This window comes from Coregonus lavaretus (genome assembly GCF_964263955.1).
Source record: "Coregonus lavaretus genome assembly, chromosome: 33".
Classification (NCBI taxonomy): domain Eukaryota; kingdom Metazoa; phylum Chordata; class Actinopteri; order Salmoniformes; family Salmonidae; genus Coregonus; species Coregonus lavaretus.
In genome coordinates, this window is record NC_140020.1 from 24768925 (window position 1) to 24781553 (window position 12629).

General features: G+C 42.4%; 1 protein-coding gene across 1 annotated transcript; it reads left to right on the forward strand.

The window, feature by feature from the left end:
- Window positions 1-2046: 2046 nt before the first annotated feature.
- On the forward strand, window positions 2047-12427 carry LOC311108118 (26S proteasome regulatory subunit 4-like). Its single transcript, XM_084150755.1, has 11 exons — window positions 2047-2170; window positions 2708-2755; window positions 2884-2980; window positions 3158-3282; window positions 3692-3877; window positions 8497-8625; window positions 9023-9119; window positions 9637-9826; window positions 10781-10932; window positions 11366-11520; window positions 12152-12427. The coding sequence occupies exons 1-11, from the start codon at window positions 2168-2170 to the stop codon at window positions 12284-12286; spliced, it is 1317 nt and encodes a 438-aa protein (XP_084006881.1). The 5' UTR covers window positions 2047-2167; the 3' UTR covers window positions 12287-12427.
- Window positions 12428-12629: the final 202 nt, after the last annotated feature.

Consider the following 12629-nt stretch of genomic DNA (forward strand, 5'->3'; position numbering starts at 1 on the left):
ATTTCTCCAAAGCAAAGCTAATATGGCCCATCCACTAAATTACCAGCTATTTAGTTGTATGAGTCTTGCTATTGTATGACACCTGAATTGCTCATATTTTATATTTCTGTGACAAATGTACCTTATGAGAGTAGACCTGTAGGTCAACGAGGCCTCATCGGCACCGGGAAACATGGCAATGAAAATGAACCAGGGATTGGTTGACACGCAACAGTAGGGACCGATTGAGGTGGGAAGGTATTGACCGACTGAGGGGTGGAGCATGGCGTCTTCAGCGAAAAGACGAGCAGTTGGAAAGGGAGTAAGTCCTGATGATAGTGAGGATAACAGCTCGGATGAGGGATCGGAAGACGATGGTGATTCAGGAGAGGAGGACAGCGGATCAGAAGAGGAGAGCAATGAAGAGGTCAAGGCCGAGGATAGAATAGACGCCGGAATGGAAAGGAGGGGGAAAATGGAGTCCTTAGAGAAGGCAAGAAACAGATACAGGTTTGGAGAAATGCAGTATTATCATAAGGAGACATATACTTAGATGAATGAGGAGGAATGGAGGGAAAAAGAGAGGCAGAGGAGGTCTAAGAGAGAGAGGGAGGAAGATTGTGAGTTTGAGTCGGTAAAAAAATGGCGGGGAAAAGGGAGAAGGTTTGTTAAAGAAGAATGGTAGGAAATGTAAGCAAAGTGAGCTCAAGACAGGAGTAGAAATGGAAGTGAATGAGGGTGATGTATCGGAGGTGGAAGGTGTGGTGAAGTACTCTGAGCCCGAGGATTGCACAGTGGGTCAGGATAAAGATGAGTCTGTGACAGTAGGAGTGAAGTTTGTGAGAAAAAAATTATCCTTGCCTTTTGGCTGATCCAATTGTGGTTTCAAGATGGGTGAAAAGAGCGTTGGGTAAAATGGAATCGGTGAGGTTAACCAGAAGTGGTCTAGTGATAATTGTTTGTGTTTCTGTTGGGCAGAGGGAGAAGGCGCTCAGAGTTAAACAAATGGGGGAAAGAATTGTGAATTGTTTCGCTCTTAAGAAAAGGGCGCCATTGAGAGGAGTGATTACTGGAGTAGCAGTGAATGTAAAAGTGGATCAACTGAAGGAGATGATTCCCGGTGTGTGTGATGCTCGTCGTTTGGTGTGACGTAAACAGGGTGGCGAGAGTGGGGAAACAGAAGAGTCATTGTCTGTTCTTTTGAGTTTTGAAGTTGAGTCTTTGCCTGAGAAAGTGAGGTTAGGATATATAAGTTATCCAGTGTGAGCATATGTGCCGAATACCTTAAGATGTTACAGGTGTCAAACTTATGGGCATGTGGCAGCAGTGTGTAGGAGGGAGATTCCAAAGTGTGAGAAGTGTGCAGAAGGGCATGAGACTAAGGAGTGTGAAGCAGTGGGGAAAGTGGTGGTATGTGCTAACTGTAGGGGTGGCCATGGGGCTGGGGATCAGACATGTCCAGTGCGAGAGAAGCAGGTTGAGGTATCCAAGGTAAGAGTAGAGAAGAAGTTGTCATATGCGGAGGCAGTGAAGAAAGTAGAGGAAGATGGGTCAAGGGGGAGGGATCCTGAGAGAAATGGTGTGAGTAGTAGAGATGTACCAGTACAGAGGGATAAACCAAAAAGTGATATATGGTTCAGCAAGATTGGATTTTTAGCATTTATAGCAATGGTTATTAATTGTACTGCAGGGATGGAACGCAAATCAAAGAAAATTGAGGTGGTGGTGGCAGCTGCAGAGAGATATTTGGGTGTGGAAGACTTGACAGCAGAAGAGTTACTGGGAGTGTTAAGTGGTGATGTTTCATCAATTCAGGTTGAGGGCATGAGGTAGGAGTGAGTGTATTTAAACAGTGGAGAAGGGTGGGGTTAATTATTAGTTGTAGTGTTGAAGGTGTGAGTGTAGTGTTAGATGGTAGGATATTTCTTTGCTTTGGTTTATTTTATTTTTCAAGGAAAGATAAGGGAGTTGAACTCCAGTCTAGCAGGTGGCGGTAATGCAACAAATTGGATGCCAACCGCCGTTAAACCTCATTGAAGAAGAATAAGAAGAAGACGAAGAAGAAGAAGAAGAAGAGGAAGAAGAAGAGGAAGAAGAAGAATTACGAGGCCTCGTCTTTTTTTGTAAAGAAAAGAAAGCGTCCCACATTGCTTACCGTAGTGACGTCAATTTAGAGGGCCAAGCAACAATGGTAAGTGAGCAATCAAATTTCTGTCTGGCTCATGTTTTGATTAAATAATACAAGGATTTAGCTTCCAATTTGTGTAGCTTGATATTAGAGATGTGGAAGTTTACTTTATACGGAAAATAAGATTTGATGTAGTTGTTACATTTTCGAAACACATTCGCTGTATAAAACCATAATTATTGTCAGATAAATTTAGCGTTACGTTAGCTAGCTAACAGTACAGTAGCTCTTCCATTGAATAACGTTACAGCGTTGTTTTTTCCGGTAGCGGCAGCTAGCTTTCATGCTGATACCCCGATCATGAAATAAATAGCTGCGATTACTAACTTCATCATCCTAATGTTACTCTGAGCATTTAGTACTCAATGTTGAGTCCGGTCAACTCAAATAGACTGTCAACCTAATACGAATTAGCTAACGTTAGCAAGCAAGCTTAACTAGCTAGTTAGCCAATAAAATCTACCAACACTAAGTCTTGTTCAAGGTTAATCAGGATATCTAGCTAGCTAACTTAGCTAATGTGTGGGTTTATAATTTCAGGGTCAAAGCCAGAGTGGGGGCCAAGGAGGAGGCAAGAAGGATGACAAGGTGAGAATGACATGGCAACAACCAGAGCCTCTGACAACAGTATCTCCTCAGTTGGATCTTTCAGATTTCTGTGTTAACCTGCTTTATTCTACTGTCACTAAACATGTAACCATATCATATATTTACAGGATAAGAAAAAGAAGTATGAGCCTCCCATCCCCACCAGAGTTGGGAAGAGGAAGAAGAAAAGCAAGGGACCAGATGCGGCCAGCAAGCTACCTTTAGGTAACGCTATTAATGTCACCTCACTTAGGAAAAAGGATCTCTCTTTAAAAATGACCCATCAACTCAATATCTAGTTTCTGTCTCTACGTCATTCCTAACTCTCTAGCTATGTCATTTCTCACTCACCCTCTTGTCAAGAAAAACAATATTGATAACGGATTGTATCTCCCTCTGCAGTCACCCCTCACACCCACTGCAGGCTGAAGCTGCTGAAGCAGGAGAGGATCAAAGACTACCTGCTGATGGAGGAGGAGTTTATCAGGAACCAGGAGCAGATGAAACCCCTGGAAGAGAAACAGGAGGTACTGAACATAGAGATATATAATACTATATTATATATAATGCTATATTACTTTAGTTTATCAGGAACCAGATGAAACCCCAGGAGGAGAAACAAGCGGTACTGAGTAGACCATCGAGATACAGGTAACTGACAAAACCAAGGAAACACTTGAGTAAATGAGGGATAAAAAGTGTATTGAAAGCAAGTGCTTCCACACAGATGTGGTTCCTGAGTTAATTAAGCTGGGCAGGCCATTAGTTTGGCTACCATGGCAATGCCCCCATAGTATGACAATGCCCCCATCTACAGGGCACGAGTGGTCACTGAATGAGTTCATGAGCATGAAAATGATGTAAGCCATATGCCATGGAAATTCAATTAAAAAAGTTATTGTGTCTAACATGTATTTCCTGTGTGTTCTTCTGCAGGAGGAGAGGTCCAAGGTGGATGACCTGAGGGGAACCCCCATGTCTGTGGGGAACCTGGAGGAGATCATCGATGACAACCATGCCATCGTGTCTACGTCAGTGGGATCTGAGCACTACGTCAGCATCCTCTCCTTCGTAGACAAAGACCTGCTGGAGCCGGGCTGCTCCGTACTACTCAACCACAAGGTACTGACATATTTCTGCTCCGTACTACTCAACCACAAGGTACTGACGTATACTGAACAAAAATATAAAGGCAACATGCAACAATTTCCAAGATTTTACTGAGTTACAGTTCATACTGTATAAGGAAATAATGAGTGGCACGACAATGGGCCTCAGGATCTCGTCACAGTATGTCTGTGAATTGAAATTGCTATCAATAAAATGCAATTGTGTTCGTTGTCCGTAGCTTATGTCTGCCCATACCATAACCCCACCACCACGGGGCACTCTGTTCACAACGTTGACATCAGCAAACCGCTTTTGTGAGGCCGGTTGTGAGGCCGGTTGGACATACTGCCAAATTCTCTAAAACGACGTTGGAGGCGGCTTATGGTAGAGAACATTCAATTCTCTGGCAACCGCTCTGGTGGACATTCCTGCAGTCAGAATGCCAATTGCACGCTTCCTCAGAACTTGAGACATCTGTGGCATTGTGTTGTGTGACAAAACTGCACATTTTAGAGTGGCCTTTTATTGTCACCAGCACAACTTTGTAATGATCATGCTGTTTAATCAGCTTCTTGCTATGCCACACCTATCAGGTGGATGGATTGTTTTGGCAAAGGAGAAATGCTCACTAACAGGGATGTAAACAAATTTGTGCACAACATTTGAGAGAAATACGTTTCTTTGCATATGGAACATTTCGGGGATCTCGTATTTCAGCTTATGAGACTTGAGACCAACACTTTACATGTTGCGTTTATCATTTTCTTCAGTGTATATCTGCTCCGTACTACTCAATCACAAAGTATTAACATACACTGAGTTTACAAAACATTAAGAACATCTACTCTTTTCATGTCATAGACTGACCAGGTGAATCAAATAAAATAAAATAAAATTTTATTGGTCACATGCGCCGAATACAACAGGTGCAGACATTACAGTGAAATGCTTACTTACAGCCCTTAACCAACAGTGCATTTATTTTTAACAAAAAAAGTAAAAATAAAACAACAACAAAAAAAGTGTTGAGAAAAAAAGAGCAGAAGTAAAATAAAATAACAGTAGGGAGGCTATATATACAGTGGGGTACCGGTGCAGAGTCAATGTGCGGGGGCACCGGCTAGTTGAGGTAGTTGAAGTAATATGTACATGTGGGCAGAGTTAAAGTGACTATGCATAAATAATTAACAGAGTAGCAGCAGCGTAAAAAGGATGGGGTGGGGGGGCAGTGCAAATAGTCCGGGTAGCCATGATTAGCTGTTCAGGAGTCTTATGGCTTGGGGGTAGAAGCTGTTGAGAAGTCTTTTGGACCTAGACTTGGCACTCCGGTACCGCTTGCCGTGCGGTAGCAGAGAGAACAGTCTATGACTAGGGTGGCTGGAGTCTTTGACAATTTTGAGGGCCTTCCTCTGACTGAATCCAGGTTAAAGCTATGATCCCTTATTGATGTCACTTGTTAAATCCACTTCAATCAGTGTAGATGAAGGGGAGGAGACAGGTTAAAGAGAGATTTTTAAGCCTTGAGACAATTGAGACATGGATTGTGTTTGTGTGCCATTTAGAGGGTGAATGGGCAAGACAAAATATTTATGTGCCTTTGAACAGGCTATGGTAGTAGGTTCCAGGCGCATTGGTTTGTGTCAAGAACTGCAACGCTGCTGGGTTTTTCACACTCAACGGTTTCCCGTGTGTATCAAGAATGGTCCACCACCCAAAGGACATCCAGCCAACTTGACACAACTTTGGGAAGCATTGGAGTCAACATGGGTCAGCATCCCTGTGGAATGCTTTCGACACCTTGTAAAGGTAATGCCCTGAAGAAATGAGGCTGTTCTGAGGGCAAAAGGGGGTGCAACTCAATATTAGGAATGTGTTCCTAATGTTTGATATACTCAGTGTATATCTGCTCCATACTACTCAACCACAGGTTTTTGGTTTCGATGTATTTATTTTTGTACATTAAATGCACTATGCATTATGTGGGTTGAATGCTGTAACAACACAGAATAAAACAATTAGTACAAGTGCCATGATGGTAGTGACTGCCACATTACTGCTTATCACTTATTAACCCTAATTTATTCACATTACTTAAACAAGTATATTTCAGTTGTTGTGTATATTACATTCGTTTTATTTGACAACTTTATTATGTAATTCCAAGTCATCATCTCATCTCTATAGAGCTGCTGCCTCTTCACCCGCCCACCCGACTAGAATCACTACTCTCGGCGGGTCTGACCTAGAATATGTGGACAACTACAAATACCTAGGTGTCTGGTTAGACTGTAAACTCTCCTTCCAGACTCACATTAAGCATCTCCAATCTAAAGTTAAATCTAGAATCGGCTTCCTATTTCGCAACAAAGCCTCCTTCGCTCATGCTGCCAAACATGCCCTCGTAAAACGGACTATCCTACCGATCCTTGACTTCGGCGATGTCATTTACAAAATAGCCTCCAACACTCTACTCAGCAAATTGGATGTAGTCTATCACAGTGCCTTCCGTTTTGTCACCAAAGCCCCATATATTATAATAATAATAATATGCCATTTAGCAGACGCTTTTATCCAAAGCGACTTACAGTCATGTGTGCATACATCTTTACGTATGGGTGGTCCAGGGGATCGAACCCACTACCCTGGCATTACAAGCGCCATGCTCTACCAATTGAGCTACAGAGGACCACACCACTGTGACCTGTACGCTCTTGTTGGCTGGTCCTCACTACATATTCGTCGCCAAACCCACTGGCTCCAGGTCATCTATAAATCACTGCTAGGCAAATCCCCGCCTTATCTTAGCTCATTGGTCACCAAAGCAACACCCACCCGTAGTATGCGCTCCAGCAGGTATATCTCACTGGTCATCCCCAAAGCCAACACCTCCTTTGGCCGCCATTCCTTCCAGTTCTCTGCTGCCAATGACTGGAACGAACTGCAAAAATCTCTGAAGCTGGAGACTCTTATCTCCCTCACTAACTTTAAGCATCAGTTGTCAGAGCACCTTACCGATCACTGCACCTGTACACAGCCCATCTGAAATTAACCCACCCAACTACCTCATCCCCATATTGTTATTTATTTTGCTCATTTGCACCCCAGTATCTCTATTTGCGCATCATCTCTTGCACATCTATCATTCCAGGGTTAATACTAAATTGTAATTATTTTGCACTATGGCCTATTTATTGCCTTACCTCCATAACTTGCTACATTTGCACACACTGTATATATATATATTTTCTGTTGTATTTTTGACTTTGTTTTGTTTACCCCATATGTAACTCTGTGTTGTTGTTTTTATCGCGCTGCTTTGCTTTATCTTGGCCAGGTCGCAGTTGTAAATGAGAACTTGTTCTCAACTGGCTTACCTGGTTAAATAAAGGTAAAATAAATAAAAAATACGCTGTCTGAAAAAATCACAATTTTAGTAGTTCTTCAAAGTAAATAAGGCATACCTTTATGACTGCTGACGGTCAACTATCAATCACTTAGATCATGTATTTTCAAGTAGAGATACCTCGCGAAGCAACTGCTCTCTATCCCTCTCGATCGCGCATTCTTGTCTTTTCTCTCTCTCTCTCTGCATCTGTATTTGCCCCACACTAACCTAACGTAGCAGGCGTAAAAGAAACACACAGACCGGACTAGTAGGCACACAATGGATTTTTTCTGCGCTAAACTATGTACAATATTGGCCTGTTGGAAAATACAACTCCTTATTACATCGCACAGTTCGAGCTTGATCTGATTCATCTCTAGAGAAACTGTGCAATGTGCGCATTTAAACTCACAGAAAAAAACTGAACGAAATGGAATTCAAATAATTTAACCGACTTCGGTCAATTCGTTGTTGTTTTTTACCGAAAAATAACAGAAATGTTGGTTAATCGCTCAGAACTATGTACTATTCAACCACAGGGTACTGACATATAGCTGCTTCGTACTACTCAACAGAAAGTGTGTCTGGAACTCTATCGGAGGGATGCAACACCATTCTTCCACAAGAAATTCCATCATTTGGTGTTTTGTTGATGTTGGTGGAAAACACTGTCTCAGGCACCGCTCCAGAATCTAAGCATGATGGGATATGAATTGCTTAATTAACTTAGGAACTACACCTGTGTGGAATCACCTGCTTTCAATATAATTTGTATCCTTCATTTACTCAAGTGTTTCCTTTATTTTGGAAGTTACCTTTATCTGCTCTATACTACTCAACCACAAGGTACTCAAATACCTATTTTATAGGGCTTTTCACACTACTGAGCCAAGCCAAACCGAGCTGTACTGGGCTGGTGGTTATGCATCCAGCATAGTTGCTGGAACCGTACTGAAAAGGACAATGTGAAAAAAATATCTGAGTCAGTATAGTTTGGGTTCGGTGGGCACAATAGTGTGAAAAGGTCATAGGTTTAATGCACTAAATGTAAGTTGCTCTGGATAAGAGCATCTGCTAAATGACTAAAATGTAAATATAATATTTGACATTGTCATTGTGTCAAGCCAAAGGCTAATTTCATTAGTTTGGGGGGGGACAAACTATTTCTAATATTAATGTTTGGGTTGAGTAGTGAGTGACGTTGACTGACTCTGTCCCTGTTCTCTGATCGGTGTCTGTCCTCTAGGTTCATGCTGTGATTGGTGTCCTGATGGATGACACTGATCCCCTGGTCACAGTGATGAAGGTGGAGAAGGCCCCTCAAGAGACCTATGCTGACATAGGAGGACTGGACAGCCAGATACAGGAGATCAAGGTACAAGAAGAGGACTACACTAAACGTTATACCTTGTAACTGCTTAGTAATTACCTGCTGTTATTAAGTATTTGATCAGAAATGAGATGAGTACCACAGTATGTACCAGCCTATACTAGACTCTCTGGACTAAGCCTGTAGCCATTCACTGTACGTATGTCACGATACCAGTATCGCGATACTGCAATACCAGATTTTCCTTGGTAAAAATAAAACACGACGCATACCGAACTCTATGGGCCTTTAAAAACCTACTTTATGTAAAATATTGTGTGCTATAGCTTGCGAAATGAACAAATGTGACTGGGTGACAACATAAGGCTGTTTCTTCCAACATTAGGACTGTTTTCCTCAAGTAATTCAGTCTGCATCTGGCTGTGACACTGTTGTTCTATAGGAGTCAGTGGAGCTGCCCCTCACCCACCCTGAGTACTATGAGGAGATGGGCATCAAGCCCCCTAAAGGAGTCATCCTCTACGGAGCACCTGGCACTGGTGAGATATATGGACATTTAACATGAATCGTTTAACAATTAACATTTATCTACACAAAGATGTTGCTGGTCATTCAAGAGGAAATTATTTCCAAAGTTGAGCTCACAACAGTGTGTGCATACCAAGAAACATACAAAACCATGAATACATCATAAGAAACATCAAAACAATTAACAAACATCAAAACAATCTACATGATCCCTGAGACATGCCTAGCAACAAGCAGTATGGACAGGGAAACATACATTGAAATCATATTACAATATAATAACTATCATAATATAATAATATATGCTATTTAGCAGACACTTTAAGCGACTTACAGTCATGCGTGCATACATTTTACGTATGGGTGGTCCTGGGAATCGAACCCACTATCCTACCAACTGAGCTACAGAGGACCATATTACCTAATATGCGTGCGGTTCGTGCATGTTTGTTTGTTTGTGTGCATATCTGTGCCTGTTTGTGCGTCTCTGCTAATATGTTTGTGTGCCTGTGCCTCTCTCTGTGTTAGGTAAGACCCTGCTGGCCAAGGCGGTGGCCAACCAGACATCAGCTACGTTTCTGCGTGTAGTGGGCTCAGAGCTGATCCAGAAGTACCTGGGAGACGGGCCCAAGCTGGTCCGAGAGCTGTTCAGGGTGGCCGAAGAACACGCACCGTCTATCGTCTTTATCGACGAGATAGATGCCATCGGCACTAAACGGTACTTACTAAAACAACATTCTTAAAATATGCCACTTAAAGGCCCAATGCAGCAGTTTTTATATCAATATCAAATCATTTCTGCTAAACAATTAAGTACCTTACTGTAATAGTGGTTGGCTCAAAAACTATTTCTCAAGCAAGAATTTTGCTAGGACTGTTTGGGAGTGGTCTGAGTGGGGAGGGGAAAACTGGAAATTAGAGAGGTTTGGAACTCTTTGTTATTGGTCTATTAACTAATATACTGCCTGGTGATGTCACCAGGCAATCCGGAACTCCACCCATTTAAAACCTGCTGATTAGAACGTCCTGTGTAGATTGTATTTTCAACCAGTAACTATCAGGAAATAACACTGATCACATTTTTTCACACTTTTTGTTTTATCAGCTGGAAAAACTGAATTTGGACTGCACTGGGCCTTTAAAGTTGCACTACGCAGAAATCGCTCCGCCATTTCCTGGTTGCTAAAATTCTAGTAGTTCACCTAATTTCAGTTTATGTGACAAAACAAGCAAGTATAGTGTAGATAATCACTGTATCATCTAAACGGCTGTGAAATATATTTTCCATAACCAAAAATATTGTATTTTCAGCTGTTTAAAGCTGGTGTACAAAACTGCAAGTAAAAGAACAACAACAACAACTTAAGAACGGGGAGCATAGAAATGGCGCACATAGAACAGATCTACCGCGTCTTAGACTTACTTTCACTGAGAATGACAGATTGCAGCTTTAATAATAGAAATAGGCATAGCAAGTTTGTTTAAAAGCTCCACCTTGCCCTCTGATAAGCTTGGTGAAAGTTTAACAATTTTGCTTATACCAACCAAACCCGCTTAGATATTCACAATTACATAGAGCATAGGATCTGACGGGTTGATTTTGGGATTGTGCCGAGTACTGTTTCTCTGCCCTTGAGGTGTGACTAAACGGTGTGTTTCTCTCCCTGTGTAGATATGAGTCTAACTCTGGAGGAGAGAGGGAGATCCAGAGGACCATGTTGGAGCTGCTCAACCAGCTGGATGGTTTTGACTCCAGAGGAGATGTCAAGGTGATCATGGCCACCAACAGGATAGATACCCTGGACCCGGCACTCATCAGACCTGGTAAGACACTCTCCTGAGTATCTATCTGAACGATGGAGCCTGTTTTGTATTTTGATTATTGATATTAAAATTGACCGGTAGAGCGGGACTCTTACAAAGGGATAAAACGACCTCAGTTGAAGTGTATATTGAGGATCAAGATTCTACTATAAAATGAAGACAAATGTAATTTCCTCCTTCTGAGCTTGATCTGTGGAACTGATCTCTTGACCTTGAGCGAACAACAGATGAAGCTCTCAAAACACTTTACAAGAATCAAATCAAAAGCAACAAAATTCACTGAAGCCATTTGAGCAAAGCAGCCTTTTTCTTCCTACACTGTTGAGTCAATGTCAATAAGTATTCTGTTCTATAATCAGAATGAGTAGAACTGAACAGCCATTCCCTCTCTGATATTCCATGCCCCTCACCCCCTTTACTTATGTTTTTCCAGGTCGTATTGACAGAAAGATAGAGTTCCCTCTGCCTGATGAGAAGACCAAGAGGAGGATCTTCAACATCCACACCAGCAGGATGACCGTAGCCGACGACGTCACCCTGGACGACCTAATCCTGGCCAAGGATGACCTGTCAGGAGCTGACATCAAGGTATGGATGTCCAGGGTTTCCTCTACCACAGTGGTCCTCAACCTGGGTACATGGCCTATCTGCATGGTCCTTGGGAAGACTCATAAGAGCATAGGCCATGGCGATACAGTTACCAAAAAAAGTTTAAAAACCACTGCTCTACCACTACTAAGGTGGGGGTAGTCCCCCTATCTAGCACTGTTTCCCCCCTGCCTGCCCACAAATAATTGGCCTCCATGGGTTTCAATTGCTTTAGGGGTGTGGCTTTAGGGATATTTGCAACCGCTCTAGGGAAAACATGACTCTCAAATTGGCTCTAGCTAAACCAGACTTAGTATATTTGACTTGACTGTGCTGCCCTCTAGTGGCAGTTCTTGTTAGTGTTTGAAAGTATATCCTGAAAGGATTCTCCTACTTCTGGGCCTTGTTCTGCTATTTTCAGAATGCCTCCCTCCTTCCTTGAAGTCATGGATCTGAGACAATTAAGTCTAGGATCAGGTCTTCCATGTCCATATATTCTTATTCATTATGATATAAAAGACTAAACTGATGCTAGATCAGTACTACTCTGAGACTATTTGTGAATACAGGCCCTGATCTTTTGAGGCTGACCTGAGTTGACCTTTCTCCTCTCTCTCTCCCACTCCTCCAGGCGATCTGCACCGAGGCAGGCCTCATGGCCCTGAGAGAGCGCAGGATGAAGGTCACCAACGAGGACTTCAAGAAGTCCAAGGAGAACGTGCTATACAAGAAGCAGGAGGGCACGCCGGAGGGCCTGTACCTCTAACCCGACCTCCGACGTTTAACCCCTGACCCCCTGTCTGCGGTGTGAGAGGTTTTCTATATTTTGTTGCGTGTTACATTTGGCTTCCCTTCCAGTTGTCTACTTTAACTTGATGTACTCTGACAATAAATACAAGAATTTGAATGTGAGAGAAGTCTTGTTATTCATCGTGCCATGTATAATTACTCTCATTTCCCTCCATGCTCTGTTTAGTATAGGTAGTGTCACGTAGTCAGTTGTCCTAAAGTTTGGTCTGCATTGGAGAAGCCTGGAAATCTAGGCTAGAGTACAAGTAGTGTTCATTGGCATACAGTCTGCATCATATCCACTTGTGGGTTCAATAACT

Excerpts from the sequence above, each read along its gene's own strand:
- LOC311108118 (XM_084150755.1), top strand. Across the intron at positions 2,756-2,883 it reads GAGGCAAGAAGGATGACAAG|GATAAGAAAAAGAAGTATGA; the intron begins GTGAGAATGACA and ends ATATATTTACAG. Across the intron at positions 2,981-3,157 it reads GGCCAGCAAGCTACCTTTAG|TCACCCCTCACACCCACTGC; the intron begins GTAACGCTATTA and ends CTCCCTCTGCAG.